The sequence below is a fragment of the Giraffa tippelskirchi genome, chromosome 12 (assembly GCF_054371585.1).
Source record: "Giraffa tippelskirchi isolate mGirTip1 chromosome 12, T2T-mGirTip1v1.2.pri, whole genome shotgun sequence".
Classification (NCBI taxonomy): Eukaryota; Metazoa; Chordata; class Mammalia; order Artiodactyla; family Giraffidae; genus Giraffa; species Giraffa tippelskirchi.
Genome location: NC_137286.1, coordinates 42,479,963 through 42,501,017, shown reverse-complemented (window position 1 = coordinate 42,501,017; position 21,055 = coordinate 42,479,963). Strand labels below are relative to the sequence as shown.

At 44.0% G+C, this 21,055-nt stretch overlaps 2 protein-coding genes and 1 pseudogene across 52 annotated transcripts in view; 2 read left to right on the top strand and 1 right to left on the bottom strand.

Annotated features, from left to right (window-relative positions):
* Positions 1-15,168, bottom strand: part of SH3GL3 (SH3 domain containing GRB2 like 3, endophilin A3) — a 105,725-nt gene extending 90,557 nt beyond the window's left edge. For 48 of the 50 annotated variants that reach the window (XR_014070431.1, XR_014070432.1, XR_014070429.1 and 45 more), the window contains exon 1: positions 14,968-15,168. Coding sequence is in view for 10 of the 50 variants with exons in the window: in XM_081546789.1 (XP_081402915.1) it covers positions 14,968-15,012 (45 nt within the window). In the remaining 40 variants the exon portion in view is untranslated. Of the gene's footprint in view, positions 1-14,254; positions 14,387-14,967 lie in introns of all 50 variants that reach the window. The other 2 variants (XR_014070433.1, XR_014070430.1) reach the window with 1 other exon arrangement.
* Positions 879-14,868, top strand: LOC145530066 (actin-related protein 3 pseudogene; annotated as a pseudogene).
* Positions 8,947-18,698, top strand: LOC145528452 (uncharacterized). 2 transcript variants are annotated; one of them, XM_081546814.1, is made up of 4 exons: positions 8,947-11,255; positions 12,214-15,507; positions 18,077-18,180; positions 18,309-18,698. In XM_081546814.1, the coding sequence occupies exons 2-3, from the start codon at positions 15,073-15,075 to the stop codon at positions 18,104-18,106; spliced, it is 465 nt and encodes a 154-aa protein (XP_081402940.1). In that variant the 5' UTR covers positions 8,947-11,255; positions 12,214-15,072; the 3' UTR covers positions 18,107-18,180; positions 18,309-18,698. The 2 variants fall into 2 exon arrangements, 1 of the variants encoding a protein (XP_081402940.1); XR_014070434.1 differs by lacking the exon at positions 8,947-11,255 and adding an exon at positions 15,815-16,006 and having other exon boundaries at positions 15,347-15,507.
* The last annotated feature ends 2,357 nt before the right edge of the window (positions 18,699-21,055 follow it).

Here is a 21,055-nt window from a genome sequence, read left to right as displayed (position 1 = left end):
CATGGGATTTCCCAGGCAAGAATACTGGAGTGGGTTGCAATTTCCTCCTCCAGAGGATCTTCCAGACTCAGGGGTCTAATCTGCATCTCCTGCATTGGCAGGTGGATTCTTTACCACTGTACCACTTGGGAGTCTCCATTTCTATAAAAGTTGTGAGCCTGAATTCATGAGAAAAGAATGCAAGCATTAACAGTCATTCAGTCTCAATAGGCATTTCTAAAGACTTCCACAAGAGCCTGCCTGCCTGGGTTGTATAAAAGGTAGCCACTGACCAAGCCTGCCTCCACTTCTGCCTCCACTTCTGCCTCCTGTCTCTAACCCTTACTCCATGACAAAGACAGTGGCCAGCTGTGGATGGTCAGATAGCTTCTATCTCCCCCTGCCCAGCCCTGGCCCCGACCAGCACCAAACAGACAGTGGCAGTGGCAGCAGCAGGTGACAAGGAAGATGGTGGATGGCTGCCAGCCTGTGTGGTGGACTGTGGCACAGGGCATTGCTATTAAGAACTCAGCAAAAATGGATGAGCAAGCTCAAAGGCAGTGGATGAAATGTGTTGGTGGCCCAGACTTCTTTATTGCTGATGAAGCAACAGGAAAACCTTCATATGTAAAAAAAAAAAAAAAAAAGTGGCCAATCAGGACTTCCCTGGTGGTACAGTGGCTAAGACTCTGCGCTCCCAACGCAGGGGGCCTAAGTTTGATCCCTGGTCAGGAACTAGATCCCACATGCTGCAACTAAAAAAAAAAAGTCCCACAGGCCACAACTAAAGATCCCAAGTGCCGCAACTAAGATCTGGTATGGCCAAGTAAATAAATACATAAAAATAAATATTAAAAAAGTGGCCAATCTGCCATGGCATAGTTGAAGACTGGTATTTGATGGAAAGCTTTATGGATCAAATGATCTTTAAGAGCAGAACCTGAAGACCATTTTTTGGATTGAATCTCCACTGAATACTCCAGACAACAGGGAATACACTGCTGAAATAATGTTCTAGGCTTGTACATTTCTGTGCAGGCCATTCTCACCTAAGCTGCATCCTAGACCTCAAAACAAGCAGGAGAACGGTCTGTCTATTGGTACAATACCAGATAGTAGAATCAGTATCACTCATGTCATCCCTGTGACTGAAGGGCATGTGATCGTCAGCTTAATATAGCACACATTCCAAACACAGGATGAAATAGAACATATGTTATTCAGCAATTGCTGGGAGATGGAGACAGAGGAATCCCTCAGAGCAATCCTGGGAAACTTCAAAGAACACTATAGCTATGCCTGCCCAGATTTAGTAAAAGAACTTAACAAGTATGAACAGATGGATCAAAGTGGACTAAACAGTATACTAGAATCAATGCTATCTCAAAGAAAGAATTTTCCACTGGTGTTGGTTTTGTTCTGTTTAACCTTTTGGATATCTCATTATACAGCAATTTTTTAATGTGTATTTTATTTATTTATTGGCTGCAATGGATCTTCATTGCTGAACAGGTTCTTTTCTCTAGTTGCAGAGAGCAGGGGCTATACTCTAGTTATGGTGTGCAGGCATCTCATTATGGTGGCTTCTCTTGTTGCGGAGCACGGGCTCCAGGCGCATGGGCTTCAGTAATTGTAGCACTCAGGCTTAGCTGCCCCACAGCTGGAATCTTCCAGGACCAGGGATCAAACCCATGTCCCCTACATTGGCAGGCAGATTCTTAACCGCTGGACCACCAGAGAAGTCCAGGTGTTGGTTACAGAGGGAGTCTTAAGATCTGAATTTTCTTTTCATCTAGAGTGTGCTAATTCAGGCTTTACTCAACCTATCTCAGAAGTTGTAGATGAAGGCATTGACAATTGTCCTACTGATGTCAGACGTCTTCTCTACAAGAAGATTGTCCTCTCTGGAGGTTCAACCATATTCAAGGACTTTGCACATCGCTTTCAAATAGATTTGAAAAGAACCATAGATGCCAGGCTGAAATTAAGGGAAGAACTGAGTAGTGGCAGATTGAAGCCAAAATTTATCGATGTACAAATCATTACACCCAAAATGCAGTGACAGGCAGTTCAGTTTGGAGGATCCATGCTGGCTTCCACATCAGAATTCTGCCACATATGTGCATCCTGTGTGTGCATGCTGACTCGTGTCTGCCTCTTTGCGAACCCGTGGATTGCAGTCCACCAGGTTCCTCTGTCCATGGAATTTTTCAGGCAAGAATACTGAAAACAAATAAATTACTTTAAAAAAAAGAGTGGAGGCTATATGTATACCTATGACTGATTCATGTTGATGTATGGGAGAAACCAATGCAATAGTGTAAAACAATTATCCTTCAATTAGAAATAAATAAAAATAAAGACACTTTTCAAAGATATATATATATATATAAAGAATACTGGAGTGGATTGCTATATCCTACTCCAGGAGATCTTCCCCACCCAGGGATTGAACCCGCATCTCCTGTGCCTCTTACAACTCCTGCATTGCAGGCAGATTCTTTATCATCTGTGCCACTAGGGAAGCACCATACCCGCTTCTACTCCTTCAAAATAAATCTGGGCCTCCATCCACTATTTCGCAGGAAAGAAATCCACTGCTGAAAAATCAAGAGAAATAAAAGTGAATTGCTGGCCTTGAGCTTCCAAGTGTCTAAGTCTTCACTGCTGCTGCCCAGTCGCTTTAGTCAGGTCTGACTCTGTATGACCCCATGGACTATAGCCCACCAGGCTCCTCTGTCCATGGGATTCTCTAGGCAAGAATACTGGAGTGGGTTGTCATTTCCTTCTCCAGGGGATCTTCCCAACCCAGGAATCGAACCTGGGTCTCCTGCATTACAAGCAGATTCTTTACTGCTGAGCCACCAGGGAAGCCCCAAGTCTTTGCTATTTATGGCCAAATTAGGGCATTATATAGGTTGTTTCACTCTGAAATTTCTACATTACACACTAACTGCCAACACTACGCCTGGTCCTGAATATCATTCCATCATACTGAGAACTCAGCCCTTGAAGAGATATGACCACAAGGTTTAGAAGAAATCTCTGTCTTTTCTTGGAAAAAATGCTTGATCTAAGATGTCAATTTGAATAGCAGGGATCCAAGATAAATAAAATTCAAGGATATTGGTTAACTTTGTTAAACAAATTTAACAAGTTATTGGGTTGGCCAGAAACTTTGTTCAGGGACATCATACAGAAAAATTCAAATGAACAGTTTGGCTAACCCAATACATAAAATTAATCAAAATCTTTCTTAAGATACATAACTTTGACTTTTGAGATGCCAAAGTTCAATAAGAATATCAGGGAAGGGGTCCTATCTGCCTTAGACTATTCTAGAAACCATCTATTCTTGCATCCTCTTCTCAGATTAGTCCCAAATAGGTCACTAAAAGCAAAGCGCTCGCTCCCCCTCATTTCTTGCCAACGTTCTCACAGTCATGTGAGGCTGCCCACTCACTTCACAGCCTGCCTTCTGCTGCTCTGTCTGCTCAGGCCTGACGAATCTGTATCAGGACTTGACAGCTCTCTGCCCTCATGCCTGATCATTCCACAGTTCCCACATTAAGCCAGCCAAGTTCCATCAAAGAGCCTAACACAATGGCACATGGGCAAACATTCAGCTTGGTTCCATCCAATCTGCCTTCCAACAAGGTTTCCAGGAAACGCCCAGGACAAAAAGCCAAGAGCTGTCTCTACAGAGACCATATTCATCTCCTAAGCAAGTTCCTGGCCACACCACAAGTGACCAGGAATTATCCTTCCTCTATTCAAACTTGAGAAGAAGTTAACCTGTAGATAAACCATGTGTGCTAGTCAACCGTTTGGCAGTGCACCATGTTAATTCATCACACATGCTTCTTCTGGCTCCTGCACAGCTCTTTTAAAATTTTAATGAATTGCCAATATTTCAAAACTAGGAGATTTCATTTTTTAAAAATCTGGATTTTGAACATCCGCCCTCCCCCCAGTCAAGAGCATCCAGGCAAACAATAGGTTGGAGTTCAACAGAAGCAGGTTATCCAGGTTCCAATCCTCAAAACTTGCTAAATGTTCATTCAATATTAGCGGATGGTTCCAGCAGTGTTCAAAAGACTTAGGATTCCACAAGGGACGAACTGGGCAAGAAACGACCAGACAGCCAGACCCTCTAAGAAGGGATTTGATTTGGGTAACTCAAAGGACTTCTACTTCAGGAAAGATGGAATAGATACACTTTCTCTATTCCTCCCACTAATTACAACCAAAATCCTTGGCATTATATATAAGGCCCAAGCAGGTGGAGAAAAGGAGATACACTGAGTAGGCACCTCAGGGCCCAAGAAATGACATAGTGGTGAGCTTCCATTTTCTTTTTCCTTCACAATCCAAGACTTGGAGCTGAAGAAGCAGCAGTCTAGAAATACCAACAGACGCAGGAAAACAGACAAACTCAATAAAGGCCTGCTCTCTCTAGTCAAAGGACCAGTCTAGCAACACAGAAATTATTAGACAGTATCTAAACTATTAGAAATTACTAGATAATACCCACATCCCTGATGGCTCAGCAGTTAAAGAATCCTCCTGCAATGCAGGAGACACGGATTTGATCCCTGGGTTGGGAAGATGCCCTGGAGAAAGAAATGAAAACCCACTCCAGTATTCTTGCCTGGGAAATCCCATGGGCAGAGGAGCCTGGCAGGCTACAGTCCAAAGGGGCACAAAGAGTTGGACATGACTGAGTGACTCTACTCCAGCTTTACTCCAAACACCATAGAAAGAACTGTGACCCCATCCCCATTGACACTAGTAAAGGATGAGTGGAATGCAGGAACTTACATCTTTGCCACATTATTACAAGATGACCCAGCACCCCCAATTCTCTCTTTCCCTGGGTGGTGCCAGAGAAAGCCAAGTAGAGAGTCCCTGCCAGGCGATAATAAGCTCCACCTGGCTCCTCCCACCCCTTCAGTGTCAGTTGAGGCCATGTGGGGGAGCCTGGACCTCCACTTCCACAGCAGTACCAAGGAGCCCACTCACCCTTCTTCTGGGCTGTATCAGAGGAGGCCTTGTAGGAAGTCAGGACTTCTACCACCACCCAGTAGTAATGATGCCACCCCTCCCATGAGTGTGTTGAGGCCACGTGGGAAACAGCAACAAGGCACATCTATCCATCTCAGCCAGAGGGGTATCAGCAGAAGCTTAGTGAGGTACCAGAATGCCCACTCCCACACAGCAGTAAGGAGGCACGAACCTCAAATATCAATAGTCTAAGTGAGAAACCTGGACACTAACCCCCACTTGGAAGTAACAAGGCAATGCTACCACCTTCCCGTCAGAGCAGTGAAAAAGAAAGCCAATAAAAACAGACAATTTAAATAAGATCTAGAGTCTCATAAAATAATACTGAAAGGTCTGAAGTTCCATTTAAAAAATCCTGCCATCGTGAGGGTATGGCCAAGATGGTGGAGTGGGATGACCCTGAGCCCACCTACTTTGGGTACACCAAAATTATAACTATTTACAGAGCAACTATGGATGAGAATGACCCAAAGACTAGCAAAAAAAGATTTTCCACAACCAAAGATATAAAGAAGGAACCACAATGAGACAAGTAGGAGGGGCAGAGACATGGTGTAGTCAAGACTCATACCCCCAGCTAGACATCCACAAATGGGAGGATAATTACAATTGCAGAGATTCTACCCTAGGAGTAATGGAAATAGTAACAGACTTTATTTTCTTAGGCTCCAAAATCACTACTGACTTCTGCCATGAAATTAAACGACGCTCCTTGGAAGAAAAGCTATGACAAATCTAGACAGTGTGTTAAAAAGCAAAGATATCACATTGCCAACTAAGGTCCATATAGTCAAAGCTATGGTTTTTCCAGTAGTCATGTACATATGTGAGAGTTGGACCATAAAGAAGGCTGAGCATTGAAGAACTGATGCTTTCAAACTGTGGTGCTGGAGAAGGCTCTTGAGAGTCCCTTGGACTGCAAGGAGATCAAACCAGTCAATCCTAAAGGAAATCAACCCTAAATATTCACAAAAGGACTGATGCTGAAGCTGAAGCTCCAATACTTGGGCCACCTGATGCAAAGAGACAACTCAATGGACATGAGTTTGAGCAAACTCCAGGAGATAGTGAAGGACAGGGGAACCTGGTGTGCTGTAGTCCATGGGGTCGCAAAGAGTTGGACACAACTGAACGACTGAACAAAGACAAAATATCCACAATAAGTAGGTAAATTTTAAAAAGATATAAATATGAAGTCGAAATTACTAAATGTGAAGTGAGGGGGAGTAGAAATGCAAGATTGTTAAAATGCATTCAAGCTTAAGAGGTTATCAACTTAATCATGTATATATATGTTGTTATACATAAACCTCAGCTGGTAAAGAACCCACCTGCAATGTGGGAGACCTGGGTTCAATCCTGGGTTGGGAAGATCCCCTGGAGAAGGGAACAGCTACCCACTCCAGTATTCTGGCCTGGAGAATTCCATGGACTATATTCCATGGACTGTATAATACGTGAGGTCGCAAAGAGTCAGACACAACTGAGCGATTTTCACATCACATATATAAACCTCAGGATAACAAAATCTACAATAAATACAAACACACAAAAAAGAAAAGGGACTCCAAAATAGACTTTAAAGCAAAGACTGTAACAAGAGATAAAGAAGGGCATAACAGAATGATAAAAGGATCAATAAAACAAGAAGATATAACACACATACATATACATATATGTGTTCATACATCGAATGAATAAAATATATCAAAATTACTGAAATGCAACTAAAGCAGTGCTGAGAGGAAAATACACAGCACTCACTGTATACGTTAGAAAAAAGGTCTCCAATCAATAATCTGCTTCCCTAAAGAATCTATAAAAAGAACAAAATAAACCCAAGCAAGGAAAAGGAAGGAAATAATAAAACAAGAGCAGAAATCAATGAAATTGAAAAAGTGAAACAATGGAGAAAATGAAATAACAACCTGGTTCTCTGAAAAGATCAATATAACTGACAAACCTCTAGTAAGACTGACAGAGTGAAAGGGAGAAGGTATGGAATTACCAGTATCAAAAATCAACTCTATACACATATAATAAGGGAACTGATAATGATTAAGAGAAGAATACTACGTATACTTCTCCACACATAAATCTGATAACCCTAAATGAAATGGATTCATTCCTTAAAAAATCACAAACTAATGAAATTCTCAAATGAGAAATCTCTAAGCCCAGATGGTTTTACTGGAAAATTCTACTAAATGTCTAAAAAAGAATTAACATAAATTTTCTGTAATTTCTCCCAGAAAACAGAAGAGTGAGCACTTCCCAATTCACTTTATTAAAGTAGTTTTACCTGATACTGAAATTAGACACAGTACAAAAAATAAGGACCAATATTTCGTATAGAAACAAAAATCCATGACAAACCACTAGCTGATTCACATCATACAGAAACCAACATAACATTGTAAAGCAATTATCCCTCGTTTAAATATATTTTTCAAATAAAAATACATGGGATTAGAAAGGAAACCATCTGTACTGAATATAGTCATCAAAATATCAAAATATTTATGATACAATTTTTTATTTTTTAAAGTTAAGCAACGTGGGCTTCCCTGGTGGCTCAGTGGTAAAGAATCCTCCTACCAATGCAGGAGACACGGATTCTATCCCTAATCTAGGAGGATCCCACATGCCTCGGAGAAACTAAGCTCCTGTGCCACAACTATTGAGCCTGTGCTCTAGAGCCTGGGGGCTGCAACTACTGAAGCCTGAGCACCCTAGAGCCTGTGGTCCACAAGAGAAGCCACCTCAGTGAGAAGCTCATGCATCACAACTAGGGAATAGCCCCGGCTCACCTTAACTAGAGAAAAGCCTGTGCACAGCAACAAAGACCCAGCACAGCCAAAAATGAATAAATAAATTATTTTAAAAATATTTTTTAAAAGTTATGCAACGTGATAGAGAGGGCATATGCCATTTGAATTGCATGGTCAGGAAGACATTTCTGACAAAGTGGCCTTTAATCTGTGCTATGATCTAAAGGACAATAAGGAAACACTTTGCAAAGATCTAGAGGAAAGGCATGCTAGGCTGAGGGAACAGCTCTGGCAAAGGCCCAAAGAAAAGAAGACCTTAGCACATTAAAGCAGCAAAGAGAGGCCGGTGTGGCTCAATGGCAGCAGGAGAAGGAAGGGAGAGGCCAGGTTATGTGAGGCTTCACAGGCCAGAGGAGGAAGCTTGGGTTTTATTCTAAACACAGCTGGCTGCTAAGTCACTTCAGTTGTATCCGACTCTGTGCGACCCCACAGACGGCAGCCCACCAGGCTCCCCCGTCCCTGGGATTCTCCAGGCAAGAACACTGGAGTGGGTTGCCATTTCCTTCTCCAATGCATGAAAGGGAAAAGTGAAAGTGAAGTCGCTCAGTCCTGTCCGACCCTTAGCGAACCCATGGACTGCAGCCTACCAGGCTCCTCTGTCCATAGGATTTTCCAGGCACGAGTACTGGAGTGGGCTGCCATTTCCTTCTCCAAAACACAGCTGGACACCACTGAAACACTGAAGACTTGTAAGCAGTCTACATTACATTCACAGAATGACATGGTCTGAGATACATTTTCAGAAGAGCATTCAGGTCACTGTGGTCAATGGATTGTACCTGGTAGGAAGCTGCTAGGTTCCAAAGTTCTAGAAATTGGTGAGGAGGCTCCAGCAACCATGTGGGCAAGAGGTAACATTCAGGAGAAGGATAGTAGAAGCAGAGCCAGAAAGAGATAAATGGAAGAGGAATGTATTTTGAAAATAAAACCAAGAGTTATTAGCACTTTCTGATGAACTAGGGATGAGAGGAAGAAAGCAATCAAAGATGAATCTTGTTTTTGTCTTATTTTGCTTGAGCAGTTGAACACATGTTGGTACAACTGACTTAAATAGGAACCATCAGCAGAAAAACAGGTTGGGGTGGAGAAAATTAAGAGTTCAGGTTTGAACGTCTTAAGTCTGACAGCCTTTTAAATATCCAAGAAGTGAGGTGCTGTAGGCAGTTAGACTTAGAAGTTTGTTATGGGTCTGTCATCAGGAGGAGTGTCTGGGCTAGAAACATAATTTAGAGAGTCATCAATGTATAGATCATATATAAATCCATGAGGCTGGATAAAACACCTTGGCAGGGTGTGAGGTTGAGAAAAAGAGGAGCTATTCCAAGCCAGACCCCTGGGGCACTCCAGGATTTAGGACTCAAGGGGACAAGAAGGAGCCATTAAAGGAGATCTGAAGGAACAGCCATTGAAGCCGGAGGAAAACCACACAAGTGTAGAAGGGGTTGTAAGCAGAGAACAGTACACTGGGTCAAAAGCTGCCGAGTGTCAGCTGGGGAAGTGACCCTCAGACTCAGCAACTTGGAGGTCACAATACCCAGACAAGGCAGTCTCTGCCCACGAGCAAGGAGGAACACAGATTCAGATGAGGACATACGACTCAGATATCAGGTTCATTGGTAGGGAGTACCCAAGCTACCCAGCCTGAAATAGCAGCAGCTTCTACCACTGATGGATGACTTGATCTGGCAAAGCACTTGGTGATGTCAGTGCTTGAGAAAGACTTAGCCAAATGCTGGCGGGAAAGACACTACCACCTAATGAATGACAAGGTCAGAAGGAAGGACACTGGGCTCAGGAAGGTCACTGCTGCTGGTGCTGTGGTGAAAACAAGTGGGGATGAGCCTGGGAATTGCAAGGGAAGAGCTCATGATAACGGCATCTCACAAAAGAACTCAAATAGTTAGAACTGCAGCAATGTCTTCCCAATACCAACTGGATTCCTCCAGATTCTTTTCCCCAGTTTAACACTTTTTCAGGTTTCTAGTGAAAAGTAAGGGCTTCCCTTATAGCTCAGTTGGTAAAGAATCTGCCCGCAACACAGGTGACCAAAATCTAGCTATCCTCACTTGGCTGATGTAGAATGTCCAGAATACATTCACCTATTATTTAGTCAAATAAAGTCGTGTATTGGTTCTGTTTATTGGCAGTTTCATTTTCTGGGTAAAGAATGCCAACGATAGCAACCTCCAAATACATAAGATACACACACACGCCCCGAACTTAATTTTGGGAAATATAATTTATAGTCAGTTTTTTAATAAAGTTGAAAAATTAATCTGAAATAAATAGTATATACATACACACACAAAAAAAAATCCCTGCTTTTAAATGCATTTTTAATTAAATTCTAAGAGATAGCCTAAATTACATTTACTTTAGAGAAAAGGCATCAGTGGTAAGAAATGCTTGAATTATACTGTGTTCTTCAGAGATTAAAAAATTAAAACCAGTTTAGTTTCAGCATCTACTCTAGCATCCCAAGTTAAAAATATATGGTTAACACATAGACCCAAGGATTAATTTATCAAGCAGTCTATGTGGAAAGGAGCAAGCAAGTTTCAGCTTAACACATTTTCTGATGCACCTACATAAAAAACAAAGAATCATTATGGACTTTGCAAAGTGCATTTTTATCTTTCTCTCTAATGAGAAAGTGAAACAAGAGACATTCACTGCCTCCCTAGAGATTCTTCTAATTTACAAAGAATATCCTTCTCTATAGTGTTTACCCATAAATGGCCAGCCTGTGCATTTAGTCATTACGGAGAGAATGTCTTGGCCCCTTAAGACCACTCATCATTTTTCTGATTCAGGCATCAAAAGGGAAAGAGGGAGAAGTTACCAAAAAAAACCTTTGTTAGGAGCTCCCCACACCCTATTGTGTTTCTGGGTCACGTGATAGAACACTGCTACGTAAGGGCAAACACAAGGAAATTTAACATGAAGGGTCATCACCCCTCTTGTGTCCTCACTAGTTGTTTAGTTTGGGGGAAGAAGAACAAGAGGAAAGAATAAAACCAGGCTTTCATGGGATGGGGAACCAGGCTCCTAGAAGTGCAGAAAGGGAACAAATACAGCTATTAGAACAGTGTCCACGTCACAGTAAGCACAGATGTGGCCTAATCATCCTGCAACAAATATAAAATGCTGTCAAGAAAATTTACTATGAACATAATTAATGCAAATCAATGAGTGGCGACATATAATTATTATGAGTTACATTTTTATGGGTCAGGCACACCACTTAACAAGAAACCACAATGACCTCTCTAAGCTATTTGTGTATGTGTGTTAGTCACTCAGTCCGACTCTTTGCGACCCCATGGACTGTAGCCCACAAGGCTCCTCTGTCCGTGTAATTCGCCAGACAAGAATACTAGAGTGGGTTGCCGTTCCCTTCTCCAGGGAATCTTCCCCACCCAGGAATCAAACCCAGGTCTCCTGCATTACAGGCAGATTCTTTACCATCTGAGCCACCAGGGAAGCCCAAGCTATTTATATTTATCTCTAATAACTCAAACTGCATCCCTACCGGTAGAAGAGTAAACCTCTCTACTAAAAAAAACCTTTTCAAGAGAAAAAAGTATTTAATTATGATCTTGGGACACTTGGGTTATAATCCCAAATGTTGAAGGAAAGGATTAATTAAATTTTGTTACTAGCTCAACTTGTACTCTTATTTTAGTTGATTTCTTCCTCTTTCCTTTTAGTCTCCACGTGCTGCCAAAATGATGCATAATCCCTGGGATTTAGAGTTCATTCTCTGTAAAGTAAGGGGACTTTTTTTTTTTCCTGCAGAGATAGGTAAGGTATCAAGAAAGCCAGAGCACTTAACCAGGAAATTATAAGTTATTTCACCTTTTCTATCATTGAGAAAAATCATCTCAATTTGTCAAGGTCTTGGTTCCCTTATTTGTAAAAGGTCCACTTTATAATCTTTATCTTTCACTGAAATACTTTAAGCGAATTACTTAACAATTTCAGAACTGAGATATATTAGATATAAAGATAGAGATATAGTTAGTTATATACTTTCTTGAGATATAATTTATATACCATACAATCCACAACTTAAAGTCTATAATTCAATGGGTTTTTTAGTATATTTACAGAGTCATGTGATCATCACAAGAAATTTTAGAACAGGAACATAGCTTCTAAGGGCTTCCCTGGTGGCTCAGAAGTAAAGAATCAGCATGCCAATGCAGGAGACATGGGTTCCATCCCTAGGTCAGGAAGATCCCCTGGAGGAGGAAATGACAACCCACTCCAGTATTCTTGCCTGGGAAATCCCATGGACAGAGGAGCCTGGGGGGCTACAGTCTACGGGGTTGCAAAGAGTCAGACATGACTGAGCACGCACACATACAGCTTCTAAATCCTCTAATTCACTATACAGATGGGTTAAATCATGTTTCCCAGGTCACAGATCTGGTCAGTGGCACAGCCAAGCCTGGATCCCTGGGAATTATTAAACCATTGACATCATCCCAGCCTCCCTTTCCCCAGCCCTGGGAAAGTTCTATGTGAATTAAAACCTGCTGTTAAAATGTTGCCTGGGAAGAACATCTGGCACTTTTTATGATCGTGCTCCCTCTTATTATATTAAGCCTGGTCTAATTTCTCCACCAAATCTGTCCCAGTGCAAGATTTCTTAGAAAGACTTTCAGAACAGATAAAAACGTATCTATTAGGCACTTTGACCACAATATGTGATTTGTGAAGCCCAGAGAGAATCTGTGATGTCTTTCTTTTCAGATATAGTCACAAAAAGATTTCGGTTCATGCAAAAAGACTAAATTAGACCCTCTGCTCATTTCCTTTTTCAATGGACTGATGATGAGTAGTTAAACTAAACGACCTCATCTTTAGCATATTATTTACCAATGTCAATAACTTCCTGGGATTTCAACCATTCACTCTGGTTAGTGGTCAGAAACCAATTTCAATCCTCTTAGGGCTGTGTCCTATTCATCTCTGAGGTTTGCTCCCATGAAGTCTACTCTCAATAAAAGAATATCTTTCAAAAGAGGTTAGTACCCTGCAGAGGATGAGATGGTTGGATGGCATCACCAACTCAATGGATGTGAATTTGAGCAAACTCTGGGAGGTGGTGAAGGACAGTGAAGCCTAGCAAGCTGCAATCCATGGGATGGCAAAGAGGCAGACATGACTGAGCGACTGAGCTAAGAAAGCTCCTGTAGCAAGCCTAGCTAGCTAGTGATTAAGCTGACACTGCCCTGACCACAGAGGCAGTAGGCCTCCGGGCTGCCCACCCCTCAGTACTGAGCTCACGGCAGACTTGCTAACTGCTCCCACCTTTTATTTTTACTTTCTGGCTGCATCACATGTGGGATCTTAGTTCCCCTCCCAGGGATCAAACCCACACCCCTTATTCTGGAAGTGCAAAGTCATAACCCTTATACCACCAGGGAAGTCTCTGCTCCCACCTTTAAATGCACCCACTTCTTAGGTTTCCATGATGCTCCTCTCTCCTCCATTCTACTAGCTCTTCCCTTCTTGTGCTTCTCTACTCCCATGCTTTCACTTATCCAATAAATATTTATTGAGTGGTCACTGCTTATCAAGTCCCGGCCTAAACATTGTCCCTAAATGTGGGTGCTCCCTACAGTCTATGAGTATAACTCACTGTGCATTTTTTGACTTCCATTTGCACTTCTATTTTTAAATCTCCATTGAGGGTGGAAATCCCCCCAAGTCCGTAGCTCCAGTCTGGATCTCACCCATTGGCCCCCAGGCCAGAGTCATCTGAGTATCTCACGGACTTTTCAAAGTGCCCAAAGCCCGCCTGCAGTGACCCCACCATCTCCCTGGTCACCTAACTGGCCCCTCATCCAGGATTCCTCATTACCCCAATAGTACCACCAACCACCCAGCATCCCCAGCTGGAAACTGCACACCACCCAGTTTCTTCATGGAAGAGATGTGAGTGAGAGAACAGGCAGCACTTTTCAACATGAGACAGACAGAAAAGAATCCTCTAATTCCAGCTGCTTTTTAGGGACCAATGTGTGAAAGAGGCAAGATAAGACCTCATCAGAAATGTGAATTCTGAATGAAATCTGTCCAACAGACCGAGCAGTGCCAGTGTAGGGTTGATTTTACAATGTGAGTTCTGCCATGGCTGGGAGACTGAAATCTTAGAATACGAATTTGCTTATCAACAGACACCCAGACACACACAAACATACACACACACACACCAATCACATGCCAGCTTGCCTGTCTTCCTGTTTCCTCTGGTCAGAACGCCTATCCTTTCCACCCACACCCTCCACCACAATTCCTTCTCATATTCAATTTTCAAATGACGCGACTCTTCCTCCGGGAAGTTCTCCCTGATGCCCCTATCTTATTACCTGCCATCCACTGTGCGTGGAGGTGTGTCCAACACTATATGTTTACGTGTCTTTCTCAGTGTCTTCTCACAAAACTGGCAGCTCTTAGAGAACAGGAGCCTTGTGCCCAGGCCCGGGCCGACACCAGGAAGACTATGCGGGAGGAAGGAAGGCTGTAGACAGCCCAGCCCGGAGCTGCGGGCAGTCAGGCAGGCGGGGTCTATCTCCAGGCCGGGAGCGCCAAGTACACAGCATCCCCGGATCCGCCGACGCCCGCGCGGCTGCCCAGGGGTGGCAGGACGTGCCCCGGGGGGTCTCCCAACCAAAAGGTGGGGGACTCGAGGGAGGCCCTGCCGGCCCTGCACTCTCTGTGGTCCTCCTACCGGCGCGGGTCCGGGAATAGAGGCACGAAGCAGAGCCTCCAGGCCTCGGGACGCCCAGTCTCTGCTCGCCCGAGCCCCTGCGGCCCGCCACCTCTGGTCTCCCCTCCGCAGAACCTCTCGGAATTTCAGTGGCTGGGGATGGAGCAGGGGGGCCGGGGGCTGGCAAGAAGGAGGCGCCAAGAAGCGGAGGAGAGCCGGCAGCCCCTCACTCCACCCCCGCGCCCGCTTAGGCGGGAAGAAATCGAGCCCTAAGAGAGGCCCCTAAGGGCGCCAGAGCCCCAGAGGCCCCGGAGCCTCGAGGGGACCGCTGCTCCCCAAGCCCTCCCCCCTCCCTCCTCCGTGCGTCCCTACCTGGCTGGCTTTGTGGAACTGCTTTTTCAGCCCCGCCACCGACATCGCGACGGCGCGGCGGCCGGGGCTGCTGGTCCCTGGACTCGGCCAGGCCACGCGGCCGCGATGCGCTGGGGGAGCGGGCGCCGGGGCCGGTCCCCGCGCGGCTGGGCTCCGCCGGGCCGGCCTCCCACGGCCACGGCCACGGCCACAGCCGCTGTCACACGCGCACACACGCGCGCACGCCGATGGCAACACTGCGTTCCAAAGCCCCTGCGCAGCCCATTGGCCAAGCCGCGGAGATATGCAAATGAGGCCGCTGGGGCCGCCCACGCTTCATTGTTGCGTGGAGACCCGGGAGGACTGGAGCTGCTGAGAAAATGGGCCTGCGAAGCTGGGCGGCGTGGGGATGTCCCCGGGTCCGGAGAACAGAGCCATACAGGGCTGTTTGCAGGGCGTGGGACCGGATGCATATCTGGCCATAGGGACTGCCCTGGATGGGACAGAGGAATCACCTCTCTATGCTTCTGGGCAATATCGCCGCCCTCAGGGGCATTTTTGGTAGGTTTCTGTTTTTAAAAACGGACGCCCGCATAATACAGGCTTCCCTGGTGGCTCAGATGGTAAAGAATCTGTCTGCAATGCAGGAGCCCCGTAATACGCCTTGTTGTTCAGTCGCTCAGTTGTGTCCGGCTGCAGCACACCAGGCTTCCCAGTCCTTCACCATCTCCCGGAGCCTGCTCAAACTCATGTCCATTGAGTCGGTGATGCCATCCAACCAACTCATCCTCTGTCGTCCCCTTCTCCTCCTGCCTTCTATCTTTCCCAGTATCAGGGTCTTTCCTAATGAGTCGGCTCTTCCTATCAGGCGGCCAAAGTATCGGAGCGTCAGCTTCAGCATCCGTCCTTCCAATGAATATTCAGGATTGATTTCCTTTAGGATTGACTGGTTTGATCTCCTTACCATCCAAGCGGTCCACTGGAGAAGGGAATGGCAAACCACTGCAGCATTCTTCCCTTAAAACCCCAGGAACAGTAATACGCTTAAGGGGAGAGAAAGGTAACAGGACACAGAATCTGTAATAGCAGGAATTGGTCTATGGGCGGCGCATCTGTTTCTTCTCAACCCCACTCACTGGATGCTCTCCCTGGGTGCGATCCGGCCCTCTAGGAGCCCAAGGGCTACTGGGTAATTTATTAAATATGGTGCTGCCTCCATACAGCGCTTAGCCCACTGTCAACTATATTAAGAGCAACTGTCTCCAAGGAGCCTCAAAGGAAGCTCTCTGTATCCAGAGGAACTCACCCCAGGAGGAGACCAGCTCTGTCGGAAATTCTTACTGCGTCAGCTACAGGGCACCCTTTTGCATGCAGGCCAGAGCACCCATGTGCATGGAGGCCTAGCCAGGGGTCTGAAGCATCCCATTGACCTTTAAGTCAGAGCTGCGCCCAACAGGCCAGCATCTGAGCTGGAAGCTGGCCTCCAAAGGTCCCTGAATTAGTTACTCAGTCGTGTCTGACTCTTTGTGACCCCATGGACTGTAGCCCGCCAGGCTCCACCGTCCATGGGAATTCTCCAGGCAAGAATACTGGAGTGGGTTGTCATGCCCTCCTCCAGGGGATCTTCCCAACCCAGGGATAGCACCTAGGTCTCCTGCATTGCAGGCAGATTCTTTACCATCTGAGCCACCAGGGAAACCCCCAAAGGTCCCTAGGGCCCCCAAGACCTAGAAACCATTTTTAGCAGCACCTAACACTGAAATAAACAATCATATTCCTCCTCCAGTCTCCACCTAAAAGAAAGAAGCTCCTCTTTCTGCACCTTCAACAGATCCCATTTGGGATGACCAAGTTCAGTTCAGTTGCTCAGTCGTGTCCGACTCTTTGCGACCCCAGCATATCAGGCTTCCCTGTCCTTCACCAACTCTCGGAACTTGCTCAAACTCATGTCCATCAAGTCGGTGATGCCATCCAACCATCTCATCCTCTGTCATCCCTTCTCCTCCTGCCTTCAATCTTTCCCAGCATCAGGGTCTTTTCCAAGAAGTCAGTTCTTCGCATCAGGTGGCCAGATGGTATTGGAGTTTCAGCTTCAGCATCAGTCCTTCCAATGAATATTCAGGACTGATTTCCTTTAGGATGGACTGGTTTGATATCCTTGCAGTCCAAGGGACTCTCAGAGCCCTGGTTTATACCTGTTCCCTGGCATCCACTCCTGATATCTATTTCTCCAGGATAAAAGTCACACAGCCTCTCCTTTGACATTAGCTCCCAACTCCCTTATTCCTGAGGTCATCCTAGTGAGGATTGGCTAGTATCTACACCTCCCTTTGCCTAAGTTCCCTCACTTTCCCTTTGGAGGGTGCGAATGGGAGCATTCTTCCTCAGATAGGGGAGGTAATGGAGGAACCTAGTGAAGGAGATAAAGGCAGCCATCCAGAGGGTTAATTAGCATGACTTGTGCAAGTGCTCGAATGACCTACATACAGCTGACAGCAGCCACAGATAGGTAACTGGAAGGTGTGAGGGTTGTAACAGCTAGGTCCAAAGAGTATAGCAAGATGACCTGTTCATACGACAGGCTGACCTCCACTCAACAGCAGGCTCTGCTCCAGGAGAACTGCTACTAAGGCAAGAGCAACTAGGGGCCAGGGCCACCTGGTAGAGGCTCACCTGCCTTCTTGCTCTGTGTCCAGGAGTCGTTTAAATAGAATAGGTTTGAAGGAATTTCTCCTTAAGTCAGTCTCCTTAATTTCTCCTTAAGTCTTCACCCTTGGGAAGGGGGGACGGGTTTGAATTTTTTATTAATAAAACTTTTTAACCTTTTTCCCTTGGTTGATAGCACATTCCAGTTCAGTTAATTTCGGTAACTGATCTCTTAATTTTATCAAGTGTAGAACTGTCATCATAGTCTCATCATTTCTTAACTTCAGAATCATTCATATACATTTTTCCTTCGTACAAGCATTTGTGACTTTTCTTAATTTTTTCTGTGATTAAGTCTCAGAAGTTTGCCAGTTTTATTGGTTGTTTAAAACAGTTCTTGAGTTTATTCATCATTGCTATAGTTTTTTTTCTCTCTCGTTAATTTATGTCTTTATTATACATTCCTTCCTTCTGTTTTGTTCAGGGGGTTGAAGTTATTCACAGTAGAAACTGACCTTAGACCGGAAGAAGAATGTACTGGAGAAGAATATCACGCAGCCCAGATGTTCAGAGGTTGTAGGGAACCAGGTAGGGGGATGAGCAGAAACTAGGAATCTGAGTGGTCAGATCCCCAGCTTGTTGGGATGTGCTGGTTGCATCACATGTTCAGGCTGTGGCTACCAGAATGACCACTAAGTTGCTTCTATTTCTTTTAGGCACTCATTCCAGGTTCAGAGTTCCAGTTCCAGGGAGCAGTATCTGATCAACTAAGTCTGGATGTTCTGACCCAGCTCTCCATGTCTAAGACCAACATCATGGTGGATTCCCCTGATAGGAGAAGAAGCTTCAGAAACTAGGCAGCCAAAAACAATTGCCTACAAACAAAATATGAATGCCCACTAATGTTTATCTGGGGATTCCTTCATTCCTTCAGTTGAATGTGTTTTATTTATTTGTTATACTTTCTGGTTTTATAGTCGACATATGTAAAGCTACGAATTTTCCTCCTCGATATGGCTTTGGTTTCACACTTTGTTTTCATTATATAATATAGCTCTTCTGCTTGTGTTCTAAATAAATTTGTAATTGTAGTTACAAAGAGGAAATTACCCTTCGATCTAAATATTATTCAGGACAATTTTTAAAAACCTTTTCTAGGTGGTTTGATTTTTTCTTATTCATTGTATATGAAATTTGAGACTTGTGGTACTATTGTCAAACATGTCTTTAAGTTCTTTTCTTTCAACATAGTCTATTATGTTACATTTTATAAATGTACCACAGAGGTTAGAAATAATGTGTATTCTCAGTTTCTAGGGTACAGTTTTTAAGTTCATGGGTAGCGGAAGCATGTGTTCTACTGAAGTTCCTAGCTCAGAGGAAGATTTCAAAGTCTCACTAACTGGAGTCATGTTGGCCAATTCAAGGTTTGCCTTTTACATCACCATCAACCCTCCAGGGCCCAAAGGCCTATAGCTCCTCAATCTGCTTAGAGGAAAAGGATACAGATGTCTGGGGCTATTTGACAGATTTGTCTACATGGAATGAAACCAGTGGGAGAGTCTTGAGGCACAAACAAGCATCACCCTAATTTGAAGGATCTTTGGGCTCTTGATGATCTTCAAGGTCCGTGACAAGAAGGATGCTGTCATGGCACTCTGTGTTCCTTTCCTTATAGTACTTGGCTCCCTCTTCCCCTTTCCCTTCCCTGGTCCACAGAGGACAATGCTGGTGTGCATTCACAGCTCTCTTGTCTTGTGGTCAGGCCAGCTTGTCAATTAGGCAGTCCTCACGCCTGGCCTGGTCATGAGTGACACATCTGTCTATGTAGGCAGGAGCAGAAGAGCCTTGGGCAGGGGATTGAGAGGAAAGGAAGCTTACTGATTAACGTCTCCAAATATTATCCCATCATGCATGTTATCTGTCCCTGCCTCCCTTCAAATAGCTCCCTTGGGACTTTTCTAGTGGCCCAGTGGCTAGGACTCTGCACTCCCAATGCAGAGAGCCCAGGTTCAATCTCTGGTCAGAGAACTAGATCCCACTAGATGCCACAACTAAGATTTGGCACAGCCAAATAAATAACTTTTTTAAAAAAATAGCTCCTTTTATCACTAATATCTATTTGTTTCAAAGGTTTTCTTTGCTTTTCCTTCTTTATTTTTGGAAGTTATATACTCAATTTTTACCCACTAGTGGCTACCATTGTTCTATAAAATATTTGACCTTATATTCTCTATCAGCATCAGTAATTAAACATTTAGGGAAGCCATAGCATGACTAGAATGAGCAGTGGCCAGGGCACCTGGACTAGGGTCATCTCATCACCTCTGTCAACTTAAACCAGCTCACACTCTAGCCCTAGCCAGCTGAGAAGCTGCCACCAGAGACCAGAGTGAGTCCACTTTCCTTTGTCTGAAATAGAAAATGAACCAGTTTAAGACTGATGCAGGGTGTTGATTTTTAAGTAAGGGAGGAAAGATGAAGAGAAGACAATTTAATCAGAAATTCTAAGATAAAAGAATAATGAAATTATTTTAAATTCAAAATAAAAGTTTTCACAAGTATAGATTTTCCACGACAGAGTAACACCTACAATTTGAAGCTATCAAAAAGTAAAAAGGAAGGGAACTTCCCTGGTAGTCCAGTGGTTAAGATTTTGCCTCCCAGTGCAGGGGGTGTGGGTTTGATCCCTAGTTGAAGAGTTGAGATCCTACATGCCTTGTGGCCAAAAGACCAAAACATGAAACAGAAACAATATTATAGCTAATTCAGTAAAGACTTTATATTGGTTCACATAAAAAATATCTTTAAAAAAAGAAGGGAATTTTACCTTGGGAATCACCACTGAAGCAACTGCTCTTAATATTTAGGCATGTTTTTCTTTCACAGCCTTTTTCTATGCAAAATTTAAACACAGCAGGATCATGACTATGCATACTACTTTATTTTCTTCTTTATTCCCTTAATTATGTGAGCATTTCTACACTGTCTAGTCTTCACACACATTATTCTCATGACAACTTAATAACCAATTATGTAGACATGTCAAATTATATTTGATCGTTTCCTATTACTACTCATTTAAAGGATTTTCCCCAAAATTTTTCATCACTTAAATAATGCTACATGAAACGTCTTTTTCCATATTAGAACTTCTTTCTGTATTTAGAAACAGTTCCTTAGAACAGATCCCCAGATGTGAAATTAGTGCATCAAAGACTTGAACAGTTCTAAGTGCAAATTGCCATTTATGGAGCATAGATATAATTGCTCCCACTGCCCATGGTCATTAGAGAACAATATTATAAAAAGTGAAGGAGTGTCAAATAGATATAGATCTATGTCTACAATTTGTCTTGAATTCCATGACATGAATGCTGTGGCATGATATAAGCTTCAGACTGCAGTTCTTGGCTGTCTTTGGAGAGCTGAGTTCAAACACATCAGTCTTAAATAATCTTAA

What these genes read in the sequence shown, in the direction of transcription:
- LOC145528452 (XM_081546814.1), top strand. Translation starts at nt 15,073, where the DNA reads ATGCGCTGGGGGAGCGGGCGCCGGGGCCGGTCCCCGCGCGGCTGGGCT. An exon ending in CGCCCTCAGGGGCATTTTTG is followed by an intron (nt 15,508 to 18,076) that starts GTAGGTTTCTGT and finishes TGTTTTGTTCAG; the next exon opens with GGGGTTGAAGTTATTCACAG.